The 23,596-nt window shown below is 41.0% G+C and overlaps 1 protein-coding gene and 1 pseudogene across 1 annotated transcript; one reads left to right on the forward strand and one right to left on the reverse strand.

Annotated features, from left to right (window-relative positions):
- The first annotated feature begins 469 nt into the window (after nt 1-469).
- Aadacl4fm1 (AADACL4 family member 1) lies at nt 470-10,001 on the forward strand. The gene is made up of 4 exons (NM_198662.3): nt 470-701; nt 2,881-3,097; nt 4,291-4,354; nt 9,109-10,001. The coding sequence occupies exons 1-4, from the start codon at nt 534-536 to the stop codon at nt 9,881-9,883; spliced, it is 1,224 nt and encodes a 407-aa protein (NP_941064.2). The 5' UTR covers nt 470-533; the 3' UTR covers nt 9,884-10,001.
- Nucleotides 7,062-7,690, reverse strand: Gm13121 (predicted gene 13121; annotated as a pseudogene).
- Nucleotides 10,002-23,596: the final 13,595 nt, after the last annotated feature.

Below are 23,596 nucleotides of genomic sequence, written 5' to 3' on the forward strand. Positions count from 1 at the left end.
TTAGGCAAATGAGGCTACTGAGGAGAGAGGAAAGGTGAGGTTGGAGAAGAATAGATTATTTTAGACACTGCACAATGCCTTTCCTCATTGGGGTCACCACCTCTCTAATCTCTGATTTCACACCTGAGAGGAGAGTCACAGAGTATCTCAGATGATTCCTGTGAATTTACTCCAGTTTCTAGGGACTTGACTGTCACTTGGCATCACTTTCCAGATAACCCCTTCTCCAAAACTGTCTCCTAACCAGGTTGTTGACTCCCTGCGTGGTGTGATGACAAACTATTCTGCCCTGGGGATATTGTACCAGGGTTTCACTTCTCCTGGCATGACAGGAGTCTCTCTGAGCTGGGGTTTGCTGTAATCAGTTCACATGGGGATCCTTCCATTATCTAGATGGTTTTGAAAAGGGGTGAGGTTAGGCCACGGTGCCTCTTTGAAGGTTATAAGGCACCTGGTTTTGTGTGAGAGAAGTTCCATGAAGTCTTCCCAGGGTACATGTTTTCCTCGGCTCCCTCTGAAGGAATACAAAGGCCATGCTTTACTTGGTGGGATTTCTTCTTGCGACCGTGTGTCTCCTGGTCCTGGGAGTCAACGTGTGGGTTCTCATAGACCACTTCCTTACGATTGATGTGCCTCCTTCCATTCCACACCCTGTGAAGTTTCGGATTCTACACTTCTGCTTTCATCTGACAACCACATGGGTAAATTTTGTTTCTTAATAATCATGTCCTGCCAGGATAGACTGAACTTCAGTCTGAGGAAAGCGTTTCGCAAAGATTTATACAATCTAATGGCCAATGTGTGTTGGTCAGTAGTGATATGTCAGGTGAGATGCTGAGGACTTCTTAAGAACAACACACTGTGTTTGCCCTCTCACTTCCTTTATTTCATGCAACAAGAATCAGCAGAGAAGAAACTGGGAAGTTGGTTTCCGATGAGAACAGTCTGAGTCCCTTACAAATGCCAGAAATTGGATGGGGAAAGTGTAGTCCTTCATGACTCTGGCTTGATTGAGTAAGTCCTTACATGGGTGATTGAAATACTTCTGATTCCTCATCAGTAAAATAAGAACCTTCAGTTAGGGATATGTGACCTCAGTCTTCTGAGGTGTGTTACAGCATTTGGTTGTTCATCAGTTTGGAATGGTTAGGGAAAGCCATTGTGAGCTAGAGTCCTGGGGTTTTAATATCTCCTTAGCCCAGGGTTTCTGCCGGGGGGGGGGGAGTATAGAGTTGGAAAGGACAGAAGAAAAATCTTATCCTGTCTTAAATTCAATCCTGGATTACAAGAAACTAGACAAAAGAAAAATTAACTTGAAACTAATTTGATCTATTATAGCTTTATATGTACTGGAGTGGGGAGTAGGAGCATCCTTATATACAAACTATTAAGAAGTGAATAACCTATGTGCTTAGAAGATCTTTAAACCAAACAATATAGGTGGCTCAGTATTTAGTCCTCTTGAAGAAGACCCGAGTCAGTTCGTGGCACCCACATAATGGATCTGATGCTCTATTCTGGCCTCTATTCTGGCCTCAGGGGACCAGGTACACACCTGGTGCAATAATCCTCATTCACATAAAATAAAAATAAATATTGGAAAGACATGATTGAAAAGACATAATTGAAAAGACAGTTAAACAAATAAAGTCAAAGGAGTTTAGGATTTGAGTGTGGCAAAAAAAAATCAATAGTTTATTGGGGGCAGAGCAATCTTGAAGGGTTTATTGAGTTCATCTAGCCTCTTCTCAGCACAGACTGATGGAAATCTAGGTCATTCTATTCTTCTGCTCTTGGTATATGAATATGTTGAGATACTTTCCCAGAGAATATGGCTCAGGAACTCTGCTACCCTAAAAATATATCAGAAAAGATGACAAATGCTGTCTATCCAGTAGAGATCATTGAGACTTTGTGTAGGGACCATCCAAGATCTAGAGCATCTTCTAAAGTCATCAGTGCTTCTCACACTGAGAGAGGAGAGCATGTTACAATACAATAGGAATCAAATATGATAAATGCTTTGCTTTATCCATGCCCGTTGTGTCAGTGAATGTCTTAACAAGTGACAGATAATTCATTAATCCAGTCACAGCCTCAGCCCTACAGTGGCCACAGTGCTCATCATGGAGAGGCATACGTAGCTTTCAGGTTCCAGTCTTGCTTCTTGTCTCTTTGGGAATTACAGTGGTCATGACCTCAGGTTTATTGATGACATCATCCCCATCAGCTGCCTTCTCCACATTTGGAGAGTATCATGTTTCTAAAACATACTCCCTTTATTCCATCCAGACAAGCCTGAAACAGATGATAGTGGCTCCCCATTTCATGGTCGAGGGAACTGCAAGAAAAGGTATAACAAGTTTCCCCTAAGTACAAAGTTTGGGGATGCATGGCCTGTGCAGAGGGAGCTAAAGTCCATGGCACGTTCTGCACCAAGCCTCAACTTGGCTGTTGACTCTGAAAAGGAGATTAGCCAGAATCATAGGGACCTAGGACCAGAAATATTTGCTTCCCTCACATTCTTTGAAGGAATCTCTAAAGGATAAACAAAGGCTCCACTGTTGGTGCAAATTGGGTACATTGTGGTAGAAATGAGCTAAGACTGACATATAACCAAGCTACTGGGCCATAGGTCTTTTCTACAAAGACTGCCAGAAAATGGCTCTTCTTTCTTTACTGTTCAAATCTCTCATGCCCTAGATCTTCATGAACAGATTTAGATATTCATGCGTCTTTGGAGCAACCAGTTGTACTACAATGTACAATGTATTCAAGTGGAGGCTTTGTGCAGAACACAGAGTTGAGAAGGGCAGCATGTCAAGAGTAGAAAGGATAGAGGCATCTTGAAATTCTCGAACTGTTCTCTCTTTCCTACAGGGGCATATACTCGAGAAGATGAACATTTGCTCCATGCCTCAATTTTTCTGCTTTTTACAAGACAGCCTTTCATCAAAGGAGAACCATGGTGTGTTTGTGAAGGACCTGCGTTTTGGCACAATCCCTGTAAGACTCTTTCGTCCCAAGGCAGCCTCCTCCAAACCCCGACGAGGCATCCTCTTTTTCCATGGAGGAGGAGCAATGATTGGCAGCTTGGGTAAGAAACATCCCTATAGTACAGAAGGAGAGGGACCTCACAACCTCCACCACTCAACCCACTTTCCATGATGGTATCTTGAGAGGGAATCAAAGCAAGCAACCATTGGAGCTCCTTTTATCTATCTGTGGATTCCCAGAGTACAGAGAACTAGACTCAGTCCCTGCCCTCATTGGCCTGCCAGTCAAAGTAGGAGGCTGGACCTTACAGAACACAAATAGGAGGGTATAATGTTTTGGATTGGACAATGTGGGCATAGAACAGGGAGAGACTTAGAATCACAGCACCTCGGGTTTTCTAATCAGTCAGTCTCAAAAGAAGTGAAATTTGAGGACCAAGGAATGGAAAGAGTCAATGCTGTATAGCTGAAGACCTGGGTGAAGTCAGTAAGAACTGGACTGCAAAACTAGAGACTCTAGAAAGTCAGCCTCTAGGATAAACAATATTGTACTTCAAAACAGGACTAAGGAAAAGATGGTTCACAGGTTAGAAGTGCTCACTTCTCTTGCAGAGGAGCATAGTTTAGTTCCCATTGAGTACATCCAGAGCCTCACAAGTGCTTGTAACTCCAGCTCCAGGAGACCTGATATCCTCTTCTGACCTCTACGCTCCTCAGGTCCACATACCCTCTGTATACACACATATACATATTTAAAAAAATAAACTCTTTAAAAAATATTAGGGGGAAAATTCCACAAGGAGCAAAGAATTCATATAGAAACAGTAAATAACCAGGCTGTGTGCCTTGTACAAACATAACATCGGAGCTTATTCTAAATATTTTTTTTTGTTTTCATATAATTATACTGGATTGCATAAGTCATTCTTTACACAACTATATAATATACTTTGAGCATACCTCCTCTGTATACCACTACATTCTGTCTTCTCACCTCTTCATTGGTCTCATTTGCCCCTTAGGCAAATTTACTTCTAATTTTATATATACATATATGATTTCATAAATCTGTATAAAACCTGGTCCCACGAGTGGGGGAAAATGGATAACATCTTACTTTCTGAGACTGACTTAATGGAGGTAGATATCTGGATTTACCTTTACATGGTTACCTGGGCAAGACTAGGAACAGAGATATCAGCTCATGGTCACCATATCAGCTGCTTTCCTAATACTGGGTGGGGATTTGTGGGCCCTCCTCATGCAGTACAACAAGCCTGGCCTTTTCTTGCAGACTCTCACCACAACCTGTGTACCTTCCTGGCTCGAGAGACAGACTCAGTGTTGGTGTCAGTGGGGTGAGTAGTTTCAGACAGTGGGTGGTTTATCCACAGGGCAGGGGGAAACATAGAGTGGCAGTTCTTTGTCTTTGTCCCTAGAGAAGCTCTTACCTATGGACATAGCATCATGCAAATGAGAAAAGGGCCTCATCATTGGGGGGTGAGTGGACTATCCATGGTGAAAATTAGTTCCCCTCATTCACTTTTTAAAATGCTATTATTTCAAATACCAAATAAATCGCCGAAAGGAGGAAAAGTTTACTTTGACTCAAAGTCCCAGAAACTTCATTCAGTCTATGGTCAATTTGCTTCATTGCTATTCTATAGGGTGGAATAGTCTCAAAGTAAAAGGGCATAATACATCAAATGTGACTACACTTATGGTAGTTAGGAAGCAAAGAGAAAAGGGGCCAGAGATAAGGTGCCATTCAAAGACACACCCTGAGATGTCTATATCTTACAATGAGTCCCAAATTCCAATAATGCTATCAACTTATAAATCAATGAATGAATTATCCTATTGGTAATGTCAGACTTCTATAGTCCAGTTATATCTCAATGATTTGATCCATTTCTAGGGAACAAGTTGCTAACATAGACTTTTTGAGGGAGAGTTTATATTGACACAGAATCACATCCAAGACTGATGGCCAACTCAAAATGTATATAGTACAATAGTCCCCAAGATTAATAGTCCCAGTTTTGCTGAGAGATTCAATTCCAAAGTCTTCTGCAACTTTGGCTAATTCTCAGTTGTGAACTCCCTCATAATTAAAAGAGCAAATTCCATTATTCCAACATACAATGTCACAGGGAAAACAGCCTCACTCACAGAAAAAGACTTGGTGTTATAGAGGGAACAGCTAGGTTCAAGAAAGACAAAAACATACTAGGGCAAATTGTGTCTTATAGTTTCCTGCCTTTATCTGGGTACATGGAGGAATGACTCAACTTTCAAATAATTTGGGCTTTCTCCTTCTGTATCTCTGCTGGCTGAAGTCTGCTTGGCTACCTTCTTAGCCTTCATCTGACCTTTGCCTGTGCTGTTTTCATCATACTGTTCAAATTCTCAGCATCTTCTATTTCCTCAGGTCTCTATTGGAGCATAGCCTTCACCATACAGGTTTACACATTCCTTCTCATGGGCATAGTACATGATCCCAACTGTCTTATACTTTACTTGGTGTCCGAGGCTTCCCTTTTGACCTGGGTGGAAGCTTCTACAACTAAGTGACTATATTTCACTTGTTTGCACTTTCAGCATCATGAGGATGATGCCTACCTTGCCACCAGCTGTAATGCTAGCTGATTCCCTTAGGACATGACCATGTTGGACTTTGAGTCTAGGCAACAAGTAATGGAAATGAATCCTGAGAAGGCAATTTTCTAGGTAGACCATTGCAAGCAGATACCCTGGCAGTACTTATATTCTTAAGCAAAAGTCTTCTACCAAGTTTGCAGTTTTATCCAGGAGTCTGTCATGGGTGAGGTCTGTTCAATAGCTAAGTGATTTTTCCCCTCTGTCCCAGCACAAAGCATTTGATATTTAGTTATTTGTCTGTTTATGTATTTATTTATTTAAAGCTTTTAGTGTGTAGGTATATATCTTTGAGTACATGCACACATGTAGTTGGGAGTGTGCAAAGAAGCAAGAAGAGGCCAGTAGATCCCTTGGGATTATAAGCATTCAAGACACCAACTGTTGGTACTGGGATCCAGACTCTGGATGATTGAGCAGCAAGTACTTACTCACTAAGCTAGATCTCTAGCCATTTTATTTGTTTATAAAGGTGTCAAACTTTTTTGGATCTTTTGAATCTACAACTTTTCTGGCAAGCTATAGATTTTCTTTTTGTTGTATATTTTGTTTAGTTATCACCAGCTAAGTGGGATGACAAAATGGCTTAGTGAATAAAAGTGCTTACTTCCAAACACATACCTGTTTTGATAACTATTACAGAGTGAAATCAAATTATGAACCCACCAGTAACTAAACCATTAATAATACTGGAAGCTTTACGATATGGTAATCTCTCAATGACTGGATCAATCACCTAAGCACTGAGATTTGAACAGGAAGTCTTATAAGGGATCATGTGATTTAGGAAATATTACATAATCATAGAACCATGAGGGTATGCCAAGATAAGGAGATCTTAACAGAATAAAGTTAAGGAAAATATGTTCAAAATTAATAGCTTAATAACTTCTTTTTTAATAAAAAATTGTATTTACTTAGAAGCATTCAGAATGTCAACAAAACAGCAGCATTTTTTTTTTGCAACTACAGAGTGGTATTCAGTTAACAGAACAACAATTATCTTCATATAAGCTGCATCAGAGACAACTGAAAATGAAAAAAATAAAACCCAAAAATAAAATCAAAAGAAAAAAAAACCAAACTACTGTCCCCATATATAACTAATTTGTGCTATGCACCAACAAGAACCTGCTTTAAATTTCCTTGCCAATTTACAACCCCCAGACTGTACCAGGCAAGGTTAGTGGCTATTGAAAATATCACCAGGACAGGGCTATCTAAAGACACATTCGGTAGTGTGTTAACTATACCAAAAAAAAAAAAAAAAAAAAAGACACTGTACAGTTTAAAAACAAATCTTACACAGCCTTACATTTCAATTTTTTTCTTTAAAAGGAGTGAGCTGTGTACAGGGGGGTTAAATGCTTTATAGACAAGAAAAAAAACTGTGCTAGAACCAACTTATTCATCATCATCTTCATCATCTTCGTCTTCCTCCTCTTCCCCATCCTCTTCATCTTCCTCATCATCTTCCTCTTCCTTCTTTTTCTTGCTCTTTTCAGCCTTGACCACCCCGTTTTTCGCTGCATCAGGTTTTCCTTTAGCTCTGTAGGCAGCAATATCTTTCTTGTGCTTCTCCTTCAGCTTGCCAGCCTTCTTCGCATAGGGCTGCTTGTCATCTGCTGCAGTGTTGTTCCACATCTCTCCTAGTTTCTTTGCAACATCACCAATGGATAAGCCAGGATGCTCGCTTTTGATTTTGGGGCGGTACTCAGAACATCACAAGAAGAAGGCCGAAGGAGGCCTCTTGGGTGCATTGGGGTCCTTGAACTTCTTTTTGGTCTTCCCTTTGGGGGGATGTAGGTTTTCATTTCTCTTTCATAACGAGCCTTGTCAGCCTTTGCCATATCTTCAAATTTCCCCTTTTCTTTAGCAGACATGGTCTCCCACCTCTCTGAGTACTTCTTGGAGAACTCTGAGAAGTTGACAGAAGCATCCGGGTGCTTCATCTTGTGCTCCTCCCGACAAGTTTGCACAAAGAATGCATATGAGGACATTTTGCCTCTCGGCTTCTTAGGATGTCCTTTGCCCATGTTTAGTTGATTTTCCTCCACGAGGCACAGAGTCGCCCAGTGCCCGTACGGCTCGCGCTTGCTCTGGCGCTGTCTCTATGGACGCTTAATAACTTCTATGTGAAGTCAAATTAATTAAAATCAATAGAATTTCTTCCATGGTTGGAGAGATGTCTTAGTGGTTAAGAGTATGTACCACTTTTGCAAACACCCCAGTTCAGATCCTAGCACTCTCAACTGTCCGTTTTTCAGATCCTCTAGATCTGAAATACAATGCCCTTATCTGTCCCCCTAATGCACTGAGTCTTATGTGTACATGTACACATACATGTACTCACCGTTTAGAATAAAAAGGAAAGATCTTATAAGTAAACAGACTCAACGACATAATGTAAATTAGACTAATGTGACACATTCATTAGAGCCCTTCTTTCTGTGGAGGCCTGGATGATTATGAGAGAGCAGTAAAGGGTGACTGAAATCACAATGAAGGCGACAGGCATTGCTGGATGGTGATTCTGCAGGTACTCATTACATTGCTAAATAATTACTGTCCTAGTTTGCTTTCTGTCTCTGTGATAAAGCATTCTGACCAAGAGAAACCTAGGGAGGAAAGGGTTCATTTGGCTATCACTTTCAGGTCACAGGCAGGGCAGGAATTCTAGCAAAAACTTGAAACAAAACCATAGGAGAATATTGCTTACTGGTTTTCTCACAGGCTCATACTTAGCTCTCTTTATCATACAGGCCAGGACCAAGAGCTTTGATCTGTCAAGGGCCTTCAGTGGATAGTGCCTGAGAGAGATGCCTGAGATATGCTGGATCTAAGGAGAGCTTTCTCTCCTCCTTCCTCCCCCTCTCCTCTCCATTCTTTCTTTCTTCCCCTCCCTTCCTTTTTCTCCACCTTCCCTTTCCTCTCTTATCCTTTCCCCCTCTCTCCCTTTTCCTCCACTCCCTTCCCACTCATCCCTTTCCATTCCCTTTCTTCTCACTTCCCCCCTATAGATTAAAGCAACTACACTTTGATTTCACCATTCTTTCCTCTATCTCTGCTTACAGAAACAGTGGGATCAGCCAAAATTTCTGTTGCTTATTTTCTGTCATAACAGTTTGGTTTCTATCTTCATGTTTTTTTTTGTTGTGAACCTAGCCTTTAACAGTCCTTGTTCTATTCCAGTGCCAATGGTTTCCAACTTGCATGGTATGTCAACACTATCTGATCAAAACATGGGTTTGAATAGAGAATTTCAACAACTCTGACTTTTGGCAGCTTCTTCAAACTCGTGTAGGGGGAAATAGGGATGACTGTCTTCAATTCCTAGGGTCATGCAGAAGATTAAATCAAGTAGACTCTTGAATGAGTAGAGGATGCAATTTAAAAAGCCTCCAGTAATTCCTGCCCACACACTGATGTGCTGTCCTCTGTCTTCCTTCTGTAGGTACCGAAAGCTTCCTTATTACCACCATCCTTCTCTATACCATGACTGCATAAATGCCTCCATTCACTTCCTGAAGTCTCTGAAAGCCTATGGGATAGACCCCTCCCGGGTCGTGATCTGTGGAGAGAGCATTGGAGGTGCAGCTGCAGTTGTTGTCACTCAGACCTTGTTGAGTAGAACAGATATCCCCAAGATCCGGGCTCAGGTCCTGATTTATCCAATTCTGCAGGCATTTTATTTCCAGTCCCCATCACATCTGATGCACAAAAATATCCCATTCCTAACCAAGGATTTCATGATTACTTGTATTTGTAAATATCTGGCCATTGATTTCTCCTGGAAAGATGCCATGTTGACAGGTGCCTGTATATCTCCAAGTGCCTGGAAGAAGTATGAGAAATGGCTAAGCCCTGACAACATCCCTAAAAGGTTCAGGACTACATACCAGCCACCTGAGTCACCTGCACCTTTTAATGAGGCTGCTTATCTAGAAACCAAACATGCCATGAATATAGACATTTCTCCCCTCGTAGCAGATGATAAAATCATTGCTCAGCTTCCTGAGGCATTCTTAGTGAGCCTTCACTGGGACATTATCCGTGATGATGTCTTGCTCTATAAGAAGCGCTTGGAAGACCAGGGGGTTCCTGTGACCTGGCATCATGTGGAGGATGGCTTTCATGGATGCATACTGTTGTTTGACAAGAAGCTTTTCTCATTCCCCTGTTCCTTGAACATAGTGAATGCTGTAGTGAGTTATATAAAGGACTTATGAATGTCAGCTGCTTAGTGGTAGAGCAACTGCTTAGCATGCATAAGGCCTCCCTCTAATCCATAGCAGGAAAGAATGATGAAACTTAAAATAAAAAATAAAATATAGAAGATATGACAGCATCTCTGGTACCATGAATGAGAATGGCCAAGAAGAATTTGGGCCTGAGGGTAGGGATGAGTCTTAGTTTTTTAACCCTTTCTTTTATTATTTTAAAATATAAAATAGTGAATCTTGCTACATGTTTTATACAAAACTATTCCAAACTTTGCTCTTCTTTGATGCACTTACCATATCTTATCTAATGCCCCTAAGTCCCGTAAATTCATTCTCAGATTCCCTCTTATTTTCAACACACACACACACACACACACACACACACACACACACACACACACACACACACACACACACACACACAAGACAAGGATTCACTATGTAGTCCTGACTGGCTTGGTATTTGCTGTGCAGACCAGACTGGTCTCAAACTTACAGAGTTCTGTCTGTCTCTGCCTTCAGGCGTGTGTCATTATGCCCAGTACATCATTAATTCTGTAATGGTTTTTTACTAAGGTAGAATAGAATCTCGATGTAGTTTTGATTTGTACTTTCCTGATAACCAAAAATGTTGATTTTTTTCTAATATTTATTAGACACATTTTAAAAAATATATTGTTTGATTCATTTTCCCATTTGTTGATAGGATGATTTGGATTTTGGCAATCAATCTTTGGATTTCTATGTATTCTTGATTTTAATCTCCTGTTGAGTCTCTGATTTTGCACACTGCCTAATGACTGTTGATTGCTTCCTGTGCTGCATGAAGTTTTCAAGTTTGTGCAATCCCATTTGGCAGTTCTTGCTGTTGTTCCCCAGGATACTGGAGCCCTTCTTAAAGGTCATAGTTATGCCTATATCTTGTGTTATCTCTATGTTTGCTCAAGCAGTTTCAATGCTACAGGTCTTAAGTTCTTTGACCCATACTGAATTGATAATTGTTTAGAAAGAGAAAAGTTTAGAGGGAGAAAGTTTCTTTCTTTGACATGTAACTATCCAATTTCCCCTCTTCCCTTCACTGAAGTGGTTCGGTGCCTTTGCACCTTAGTGGAAAATCAAGTGGGTTGATTTGGGAGTCTCTATTGTGATTTTTGTTTGTCTGTTTGCTTGCTTGTTTGCATACTTGGTTTGTTCAGACAAGGGCTTGATTTGTAGCCCTCTTTGGCTTGTCATTAGGTAGTCAAGACTGATCTCAAATTTACAGTAGTTCTGCATCAGCTCCCTGGTACTGAGATTACATAAAGGCCTGTACCTCTACACCCAGCTTGGTTTATCAAGTAGGGATGACATATAGACTTTAGTGTATTGAAGCCTACTCTTGGTCTTTATAAAAATTTTTTTTTAGGGATTTCATTATGAATGAATGGTAGACATTGTCAAAGATCTTATTTGTATCTACTGAGGTGATCATGTGATTTCTGCCCTCTCTCTTTTAAAAATTAATTTCTGGAATATTTATTCTTAATGTGCTAGAATCTCCATGTCTATGTTCTGTGTTACTTGAATTGAATGATATGTGTTTAACCATCCTTGCACTTCTGGGATGAAACCAACTTGATCCTCATAGAGTCTTTTTTGATTTGTTAACTCAGTTTGGAAATATTTTGTGGAGTTTTACAAACATGTTCACTGGAGAAATTTTCTATTGTATTCTGTTTTGGGATTTGTGCTTATCTGGTTTGGACATGAGGAGAATATCGTGTAGAATATTTGACAATGACTCTTCACTTTCTGTTTAATAGAGCAGTTTGCGGAGCACTAGTCTTCGATCTTCTCTAAAACACTGTTGTTTGTTATTTGGAGGAATACTTTATCAGTAGCTCATGATGACAACTCAATTTCATTGTTCATTATGACTCTGAGCAAATTGTTCATAGCCTCTTGATTTAATTTTGGTACTTTAGATATGCCTAAGAATTTGCCCATTTCTTCCAGATTTTTCAGGATTTTAAGGATTTTTCTAGTAATCTTCTCGATGACATTTCACCTGTTCAATGCCTTTTCACCTATGGTTTTACTGAATTAAAGAATTGTGTTTTTATTAGTTTGGCTAAGTTTTGGTTGATCTTGTTTTGGAAAAAAAAAGACAGCTGTTTATTTTGTTCATTCTTTGATTTATTCCATTTTATTGTTAATTATTTTGTTTGCATCCCAAATGTTGCCTCCCCCATGGCCCCTTGCACAGTTCTTCCACCCCTTCACTTCTTCACTTCTGAGAGGGTGCAACCCCCAGGTATCCCTCATCCTGGACATCAAATCTTTATAGGATTAGGTACTTCCTCTCCTACTGAAGCCAGACAAGACAGACCTCTGATACATATGTGCCAGGGCCTCAGATCAGCCTGTGTATGGTCTTTAATTGATGGCTCAGTCTCTAGGAGCTCTCAGAAATTCAGATTAGGCGACACTGTTGGGCTTCCTATGAGGTTGCCATCCCCTACATTTCCTTTGATCCTACCCCTAACTTTTCTACATGGCTCCTTGACCTCCATCTAATGCTTAGCTGTGAGTATCTGCACCTGTCTCAGTCAACTGCAGGTAGAACCTCTCAGAGGATAGCCAAGCTAGGCTCCTATCTGTAAGCACAACATATCATCAGTAATAGTGTCAGAATTTGGTGCCTTCCCATGGGATGGATCCCAAGTTGGGTCAGTCACTGGTCAGCCATTCCTTCAGTCTATGCTCCATTTTTATCCCTTTTAGAAAGTAGCAGTTTTAGGTCAAAAGTTTTGAAGGTGGATTGGTGTCCCCATCCCTCAACTAGGGACCCTGTCTGACTACTGGAGGTAGTCTCTTCAGGTTCCATATCCATACTTTTGGGCATTTTGACTAAGGTAACCCACATTTGAGACCTTGGAGTTTCTCCCATCCAAGTCTCTGGGACTTTGTAGAGTTCCCCCACTTCCAAACTCCACCAGTGGTAGATTTCCATTCATTCACCTGGCCCTCTGTGCCTCTTCCCTGTCTCCCTCCAATACCTGATTCTACCCAGTTTTCCTGTCCCATTCCCCCTCCCACCCAGATCCTTCCCTCCCTCTGCTTCCCATGATTGCTTTGTTCCCCCTTCTAAGTGAGATTGAAGCATCGTCACTTGGGCCTTTTTTCCCTGTTTAACTTCTTAGGGTCTGTGAGGTGTATCATGGGTATTCTGTACTTTTTGGCTAATATTCACTTACCAGTGAGGACATACCATGCATGTGTCCCTCTGTGTCCAGGTTACCTCACTCAGGATGATATTTTCTAGTTTTATCCATTTGTCTGCAAAATTCACAATGTCCTTGACTTTTCATTGTGTAAATGAACCAACCACATTTTCTGTATCCATTCTTCAGTTGAGGGACATCTGGATGGAGCAATAATGATAAAAACCACATGATATTGGTACTAAGACAAATAGTCTGATCAATGGAACAGAATCAAAGACACAGAAATAAATCAACATGTCTATGGGCGCTTTATTTTTGACAAAGGAGCCAAAACCATACAGTGGAAAAAAGAAAGCACCTTCAACAAATGCTGCTGGTCTAACTGGTGGTCTGCATGTAGAAGAATGTAAATGCATCCATATTTATCACCCTACATAAAGCTCAAGTCCAAGTGGATCAAGAATCTCAACATAAAACCAGATACACTGAACCTAATAGAAGAGAAAGTGAAAAATGGCATTGAATACATTGGCAAAAGGGAAAATTTCCTGAACAGAACACCAAATGGTTCAGGCTCTAAGATAAACAAATGATAAATGGAACCTCTTGAAACTGAAAAGCTTCGGTACAGAAAAGAACACTGTCACTAGGACAGCACAGCAGCCTACAGATTGGCAAAAGATCATAATTAACCCTACATGTAACAGAGAGCTAATATCCAAAATATATAAAGAATTAAAAAACATAGACTTCAACAAACAAAATAACCCAATTAAAACCTGGGGTACAGAGCTAAACAGAGAAATCTCAATAGAAGAATCTAGAATGGCCAAGAATCAGATACAGATACTTACATCCGACCATTCCCCTGAAGTTGGGGAAGACTTAGGGAAAGGTTTGAAGGAGCTGAAGGGGATGGCAACCCTAGGAAGAACAACAGCATCAACTAACCAGATCACTGAGAGCTCACAGAGACTAAGCCACTAACCAAAGGACATATATGGGCTGGACCATGGCCCACAGCACATATATAGTAGAGGAGTGCTGTGTCTGGCCTCACTGGTAGAGGATGTGACTTATCCTGTAGAGACTTGATGCCCCAGGGAAAGGGGATGGTTGGGGTGGGTGAGGTGGAGGGGGGCAAGTGGGGGAGTGAAGGGGTGGATGTATGTGTGGGGGAGTACCCTCTCAGAGCCAAAGTGGAGAAGGATGGGGTGAAGAAATCTTGAGAGGGAGAACTAGGAAAGGGAGGCAACATTTGGAATGTAAATAAATAAAATAATTTAATAATAATAATAATAGAAATGTTCAATATCCTTAGTCATCAGGGAAATGCAAATCAAAACAACCCTGTTATTCGACCTTACACCAATAGGAATGTCTAAGATTAAAATATCAAGTGGCAGCAGATGCTGGCAAGAATTCAGAGAAAGGGGACCACAGCTCCATTCCTGGTGAGACTGACTACAAATTGGTACAACCACTCCAGAAATCAATTTTCTGGTTCCTCAGAAAATTGGAAATAGTTCTACTTGATGAATCAGCTATACGGCTCCTGGGCATATACCCATAAGATTCTCCACCATACCACAAGGGCATGTGTTCCACTATGTTCACAGCAACCTTATTTGTAACAACCAGAAAATGTAAACTCAGATGTTCCTTTGATTTTTTTTCTTTAGCTTCCCTTTCCTTCATGTCAAATTTACTGAGATTTTGATTTTTTTATTTCCGTCCAGTTGTTTTAGTTTATCATTCTTATTTTTCTAAGAATCTTTCTTCCTTTTATGAAACATGTTCAACATGTTCTTCCTTTATGTGTGTGTGTGATCATGACTGCCATTTTCTTCCTGTATTTTTGATATTCTTTTAAGTATTTTTTGGTAACATTGGCTTAGTAGTGGTAAGTGATTAACTTGTGTTTGTCTTTCTTATTTTTCTATTGCTAATGTGACCTTTGTAGAGAAAGTATTTGTGGTTGGCAGTTGATTTTTTTATTAGAGCTTGAAATGCATCATGCCAGGATTTGCTGGCTTTTAGGGCTTCTGTTGAGAAGTCTTTTATTATCCTGATGGTCTTGCTTTCCTAACCCAGGTGGCAGCTTTTATCTCAGCTGCAATATGGTTTCTGTAGTGAATATTTTAACTATAATATGAGGTGTTCTCTGTTCATCATGTCTTCTTGGGAATTCAATTGCCTCTTGTGTTGGAATAACTATTACTTTCCCTAGATTTGGGATGTTTCTGTTAAATTTTCATTAGATGGGCATTTATGCCTTTGATTTTCATCTCAGCTTCTTCTACCCATAAATTGTCAAGATTGATCTCTTGATCACATCCTAGGGATTTTGAAGTTCGTGGTTATGTTTGTTTAAATCTTCTGGGTGGATGCCATGTTTTCTTGGCCTTAACTTCTATTCTTGCTGTTCTTCCCTCTGTGTGATCTGCTTTCTGGATGGCAGTTATCACTGTTTGTAGTTTGGTTTGTTGAGTTTTTCATTCCACATTTATTGCAAACCTCAACATTCTTGCTGAAGGTCTCAGAGAAATTGCTGACTTCCTTATCTATAGGAATTCACTTCCTCATGCTATAGGTCTGTTGATATCATCATTGACATCCTTGACTTTCTTACAGTTAGACTTCTCATTACTTTTATACTGTGTCAAACACTTACACACCTTAGGAATTGCTCTTTGGAGATTTGCTGTGCTTTGGGCCATTGTGGTGCCACTTTCTCACTTTTCTTGTTCCTTTGATGCAATTTACAAAAATATTTTGGAGCAGCTAAAGCTTCCAGTTTGGTCTGATCAGCAGTACTTTCTTGAGGCCTTAACTCCAAATCAACCACTCAAGAGTACAGAAAAGAAGTCTCTGTAATACCACCATCATCAAATTAGACATAGAAATAGACTTAAACTGATTAAATCTAACCACTATAATATCAATGAGTATCGACATGCAAATGGGATCTTATTAACTGTGATATTTAAAACATTAATTGTATAAAAAGTAATAAATAAATGAAAGCCAAGGGGAAGGGACAGGGGGAGCAGAAAGACGGTAGAGAAAAAGTATAAAGAAACAAAAATTTTAAGACTGAAGTGTGGACACTATGCCCCTCCTTAGAAGTGGGAACAAAACATCCTTGGAAGGAGTTACAGAGACAAAGTTTGGAGCTGAGATGAAAGGATGGACCATGTAGAGACTGACATATCCAGGGATCCACCCCATAATCAGCTTCCAAACGCTGACACCATTGCATACACTAGCAAGATTTTGCTGAAAGGACCCAGATATAGCTGTCTCATGTGAGACTATGCTGGGGCCTAGCAAACACAGAAGTGGATGCTCACAGTCAGCTAATGGATGGATCACTGGGCTACCAATGGAGGAGCTAGAGAAAATACCCAAGGAGCTAAAGGGATCTGCAACCCTATAGGTGGAACAACATTATGAACTAACCAGTACCCCGGAGCTCTTGACTCTAGCTGCATATGTATCAAAAGATGGCCTAGTCGGCCATCACTGGAAAGAGAGGCCCATTGGACATGCAAACTTTATATGCCCCAGTACAGGGGAATGCCAGGGCCAAAAAGGGGGAGTGGGTGGGTAGGGGAGTGGGGGTGGGTGGGTATGGGGGACTTTTGGTATAGCATTGGAAATGTAAATGAGCTAAATACCTAATTATAAAAAAGAAAAAAAAGGAAAAAAAAAGAAACAAAAATTTTAAAATACAAAGAAATAGAAGAAAGAATAAGAATGGTAGGAATAAGGAGAGAAAAAAATCAAGAGATTATATAGCTGATTGCACAATAAAGAAGAATGCAGCTGGACATGGTGGTACATGCCTTTGGCCTCAGTGCTTGGGAACCAGAGGCAAGTGGATCTCTGTGAGTTCAAGGCCAGCCTGGTCTATAGGGATAGTTTCAGGACTTCTCTATTACACAGAGAAACCCTATCTCATAGAAAAAAGAAAAGACCCAGGAATTTCACCTAACCAATGGCACAGGTTCCTTCCCGTCTGGGCCAGTTCCCTGAGCAGACCTCAGGCACAAACTCCTCAGCCAGTCCTACAACACTCAGAGGAAGCTCCACTCCTAGGCACTCTAACATACCCAGGATCATAGTATCAGAGGTGAGGAGGATACAACATCTGTCCCAACACTGGGAATACCTGGGTCTAGTAGGACCCAGGCATGAAGGAACTCTGCTTGATCAGTGGCATGGGTTCCTTCTGGTCTGGGCCAGTGCCCTGAGCAGACCACGGGCACAAACTAGGCAGCCAGTCCCACATCACACAGAGGAAGCCCCACTCCCAGGTGCTTTAACATGCCCAGGATCAGAGGAACACAGGATCCTAGGAGCTTGATCACACTGGGATGTGAGGGTCCCAGGGGCAACTTGACTCCCAGGAGCTCACACACCCAGGATCTCAGGATCATAAGATCACAGAATCACAGGATCACAGAGATATCTTGACTCTGAGGAGTTCTGACACAACCAGGATCACATGAAGGCTAGGCTCCAATCAGATACAGCAAGGGAAGGTAGCACTAAAGATAATCAGATGGTAGGAGGAAAACATAAGAATATAAGCAACAGAAACCAAGGTTACTTGGCATCATTAAAATGCAGTTCTCCCACCATAGCAAGTCCTGGATACACCATCACACTGGAAAAGCAAGATTCAAATCTAAAATCACTTCTCATGATGATAGAGGATCTTAAGAAGATCGTAAATAACTCCTTTAAAGAAATACAGGAGAACACAGGTAAACAGAAGCCCTTAGAGAGGAAACAAAAATCCCTTAAATAATTACAAGAAAACACAATCAAACAGGAGAAGGAAATGAACAAAACCATCTAAGATCTAAAAATGTAAATAGAAAAAAATAAAGAAATTACAAAGGGAGACAACCCTGGAGTTAGAAAACCTAGGAAAGAGATCAGGAGTCATAGAAGCAAGCATCACCAACAGAGTACAAGAGATAGAAGAGAGAATCTCAGGTGCAGAAGATAACTTAGAAAACATTGACACAACAGTCAAAGTAAATGCAAGAAGCAAAAAGCTCCTAACTCAAAATATCCAGGAATTCCTGGACACAATGAGAAGACCAAACCTAAGGATAATAGGTATAGAAGAGAGTGAAGATTCCCAACTTAAAGGGCCAGTCCCTAACAGAAAGAAAGAAATGCCCATATACTTACAAGAAGCCTACAAAACTCCAAATAGACTGGATAAGAAAAGAAATTCCTCCTGTCACATACAAGTCAAAACACCAAATGCACCAAACAAAGAAAGAATATTAAAAGCAGTAAGGGAAAAAAGTCAAGTAACATATAAATGCAGATCTATCAGAATTACACCAGACTTCTCACCAGAGACTATAAAAGTTAGAAGATCCTGGGCAGATATCGGGCACCGGGCATGGGGAAATAAAGAGCTGGGAGAGACTTGAGTCCTACCAGAGTTTGGGGAGACTGGATGGGCGGAGGCGGGATACTGCTGCACGACCCCAAAGAACCACCACGGGATGGACCTTGGGCCGCTGGACCTTGGGCCGCTGGACCTCCTGGGGTTGGGGAAGGCATAGTTTTGACTCTGACTCTCCGGTACCACAGAAAAGCCTACTCTGGGGTCTCTGAGACTCATGAAGGACAGAAACGACATGTTCTCATTCTTAGACATCACAGACACCACTGGATGTAACAGAAGAGCTGAAAATAAAGTGGGGGCCTGGGGGGGCGCAACTTGGTCAGCCTCAGAGCTGAAGGGAGAAGGGGCAGGGGGAGAAGGCGCTGGGGTGGCTCCCAGGCAGGCAAGAATCCTTGGTCTGGTCTGGCAGCTGGAAATGCTAGGAGGCTCTCCTGCAGGAGACTAGATGCGGCTCTTTAAGGGAAACGTCTATCCCATCACTCCAGCATGGCAAGTGTAGATTAAAGGAAGCAGTCCATGTTTTTTGAGCTTTATTATAAGAGAGAGAGAGAGAGAGAGAGAGAGAGAGAGAGAGAGAGAGAGAGAGAGAGAGAGAGAGAGAGAGAGAGAGAGAAGGTAGAGAAGTAAAGGCCAGCCATGGCCACGTGGAGAGAGAGGAGAAGGGAGGGGAGAAGGAGAGCAAGCAGTGAGAATAAGAGAACAAGATCGTGTCCAATGGGCCTCTCTTTCCAGTGATGGCCGACTAGGCCATCTTTTGATACATATGCAGCTAGGCAAACTTTATATGCCCCAGTACAGGGGAACTCCAGGGCCAAAAAGGGGGAGTGGGTGGGTAGGGGAGTGGGGGTGGGTGGGTATGGGGGACTTTTGGTATAGCATTGGAAATGTAAATGAGCTAAATACCTAATAAAAAAAAGGAAAAAAAAAAGAAATAAAAAAAAAAGAGAGAGAACAAGAGCTTGAGACAGACAAGAGAGAGAGGAGGGGTCAAGCAGCTCCTTTTATAGTGGGCTGGGCTACCTTGCTGTAGCCAGGTAACTGTGGGGAGGAGCATGTCTGGCTGTTACCAGGTAACATGGGGGTGGAGTCTGGACAGCCTGCATGACTGATGCCCACAGAATTATGGAGCTGGGGCCTTGTAATAGGAGCCTAGGTCTGGGAGCATGGCCAACAGGCCTTCTGTCCTTTGCAGATTAATCTGCTGGGTCTCCAGGGTTTAAATCTAGCTTGACTAGAAAACAGGCTACCTTTCATGGTCCCACAGGCAGATGTCATATAGACTCTAAGAGGACATAAATGCCCAGGCTGTTATACCCAGAAAAACTCTTAAATACCATAGATGGAGAAAAGAAAATATTCCATGACAAAGTCAAATTTACACAATATCTTTCCACAAATCCAGCCCTACAAAGGATAATAGATAGAAAACACCAACACAAGGAGGGAAACTACACCCTAGAAAAAGCAAGAAAGTAATCTTTCAACAATAGCCACACAAACATAATTCCACCTCAAACAACAAAAATAACAGGAAGTAACAATCACTTTTCTTTAATCCCAATAAGAAAATTAATATTACCAGCATATCCTAATCGATTGAAATTCAAAAATATGAGGAATTAGAAATTTGTTGGCTGTCACCCAGTGGTCTCTCTAATTTGGTAGTTGGAGAAATAGGTCCAATATTGTACAATCCATATACACTTTCTGCTTGTTTGTACGTGCCATTATCTTTCTCTGTACCACATAATGGTCTTGAAATCATGCTTCTCCTATCTCAGCCCATCTATTAGTTGGATTGTTTATTTGATGTTTTTACACTATGCTATGGTTTTCAGAATAGCTTACATATTTCATAATTATTTATACAGTCAAAAGTAATGTAAACAATTAATTTGGGAGGTGGTTTGTAAAAGAACAACAAAGAGTGAGACAAAATGCTTTGCTTGATAGTTATTATTATGTATCATCTTTGAAGAGGATGTCTATCTTAGTCAGGGTTTCTGTTCCTGCGCAAACATCATAACCAAGTAGCAAGTTGGGGAGGAAAGGGTTTATTCAGCTTACACTTCCATGTTGCTGTTTGTTACCAAAGGAAGTCAGGACTGGAACTCAAGCAGGTCAGGAAGCAGGAGCTGATGCAGAGGCCATGGAGGGATGTTACTTATTGGCTTGCTCAGCTTGTTTTCTTATAGAACCCAAGACTACCAACCCAGGGATGGCACCACCCCAATGGGCCCTTCCCTGTTGATCACTAATTGAGAAAATGCCTTACAGCTGGATCTCACAGAGGCATTTCCTCACCTGAAGTTCCTTTCTCTGTGATAACTCCATTGTGTGTCAAGTTGACACACAAAACCAGCCAGTACAATGGCCTTATAAGTTACTCTTTTTCTGAGATGTATGCTTTTCAGAATCATCACAGCCAATGAACCAGAATCTTGCCCTTACCTAATGTCTGTGCCACCCTCTAAGCAGAACCATTGTTCATTGAAACAGTTGATGAATGACTTCATGGATAGACCTTTTTAATACACACACCATTTCTTAAATGAATGTAATCTGTTCCCTGTGGGCTGAGAATGATGATAACCACTCAAGTCCAATAACTTTGATTATAGCAGAAAATCTGTATCCAAAAAATTTGCCTGCAGTTCATTCCTTGATGCATCAGAACTATCAACTCTTACCTTAGCTACTATGGAGGTAAAATCCTTTGGTGATATGAAGGACATTAAAGTACGGCCTTATTACAATGAACTTCAATGTCTCAGTCCTTTTAGATCCTGCCCAGAAGTGAATCCTACAGGAAGAAGATGGCTGACACTGCCCAGAAGAACCTGAACTTCAGCGTTCTTATTTTTGCTGGCTACAAACCCTTTGTCAGAGAGGTATTGATAGACTGAACAAGCATCTTATTGATCACATACTTGTATATCTTTCCCTAAAGTTATTCTAAATGATAAAATTTGTGCTTCATTATAGAGGGTAGGGTCACCCACTATAATACCATAGTCTGGGCCTCTGTCTGCTGAATTTTCTCAGCATCCCCAGCCTTCTTTTTCTTCAAAACTATATCTTATGATGATCTCACCCTCAGAGAGCACAGCCTTATTCATTTGTAATTACCTTGTTTTTAAGCCACCAAAGTATGTAAGTCTCAAATAGGTCCCATTTCAAGATGGTGTATGGTTGTATCCCTTAGAGATATATGGAATGCCAAAATGGACTTTTCCAATGTCACGTGGGAGGAGGTGTCATATGGCACTATTTCTGAAAAGACTACTCATACCAGATAAAGAGCAAACATCAAAGTAAGAATATCACCAAAGTCCAACTTAGTGATTCAATACATTTATTTACTACAGGAATATGGATAAAGAGTCATTTTTAGGGATAGAAATGCCTCAAGGACAGTTGCATCACAGAGATCACACCCTGGCATGGGAGATAACTCACAAAAAACTGTAACTTTGGAGTACACTGTATAACCTGAAGGTAGATTAGCAGGGTATATATCATCTCGTTCAGGAAGTTCAGCTGGTCTGAGCCTGTCTCTAAGCAATCCTTATTATTTATGAAACCTGAGAAGGGAAGTGCATCATACTTCTGCTGAGTTTCAGGGATTTCCTGAAGCTTTTGAGTTGTTTATTTCCAAAGCCTAAAGGAAATTTCCTTTAGAACTTCCTGAGTCTTAACTAGCTTTTCAAAGGAAATTATTACTCATTGGAAGTCACAGTCAAACCAAGTTCTCCAGCTGATTTAAGAGATTTTAAGGCATGTGAGAACCTTAAATTTGCCCTGCAACTGAGACTGACAGCCTCTTATTATTCCAATATTCTAGTGTCCTGGGTAGTTTTATGTCAACTTGACACAGCTAGAGTCATCTGAAAGGAGGGAACATCAATTGAGAAAATGTCTCCATAAGACCCAGCTTTAGAACATTTTCTAAATTAATGATAGATGGGAGAGGACTCAGCTCATTGTAAGTGGTGCCATCCTTGGCCTGGAAGGTCCTGGGTTCTGTAAGAAAGCAGGCTGAGCGAGCCATGGAGTCATCAAGGACCACCTCTTCGTGGTCTCTGTCTCAGCACCTGCTTCCAGATTTCTGTCCTGCTTGAGTTCATGCCCTCACTGTTTTCAAAGTATGGAACTGTGAGTAAAATAAATCTTCCCCAAGTTGCTTTTGGTCATGGTGTTTCATCACAGTGAAAATAACCCTAACTAATACTCTTGGCTCACATTAAGTATGAGTTTTTAGCTTCCCAAATCCTGTTGGAGAGGGGAATAGATGTCTTGGTCTGCTTTCCTTTGTGCTGCATGGCCTTCAGTTACCACCTGCTTTTCATCTGTTCTGTCAGCATTTTCATGCTCTCCAATGTTCTTCCTCTCTTATCTTGAATTTTTGAGCAGTTCAACTGTGAAGAACAGATGCCAACACCCAGTCACACTGTCAGTGAGAAAGCCATACCTATATTGATGAAACTTTGTGGAAACATGTTCCTTTGGATAAAATGGTGACCTCATTGTTCATGACATCACAGTCACTGGTCTAAGTCTAGATCCCACAGGCTCCAGCTGGCCTAAGAAATGTGTTTTTAAAGAAATGCTGTCCATCTGTCTCTACTACAGTAAAGTTTTGGTTGAAGTAGTTTGTAGGCATGTAGTTCTGTGGAGCCATGAACCTTTTCTGATCTCAAAACTTGGAATTCCTAAGGCAGATTGCTGTCTACCAAAAGGAAAGTCATCAGACCCAAGGCTCTGTTACGTGCTCTGATGATCATCAGGTACATGGAAAAAGTATTCCCTGAGGTTTGAAATGCTGAGCTTATGTGTTCTTCCTCTTGTTAGAAATCACCAAGCTACCGTTAACCCAACACAACTCTCCATGGGTCAGACTGAATAGACTCTTGTCTCTGTCTCACTCCAATCTGTCTCTATGGCCAGTTTAAGGGAGCAAGTAGTCATTTGGAGAAAGTCACATGGGTGATTGGCTTAAATATCTCCTAGAAGCTGAGGATAGTGGCTAGCAGCAAGCAAAAGCCTGGGGTCTAAACTCGTTAAAGACTGTACTCT

Source organism: Mus musculus, chromosome 4 (assembly GCF_000001635.26).
Source record: "Mus musculus strain C57BL/6J chromosome 4, GRCm38.p6 C57BL/6J".
NCBI lineage: Eukaryota > Metazoa > Chordata > Mammalia > Rodentia > Muridae > Mus > Mus musculus.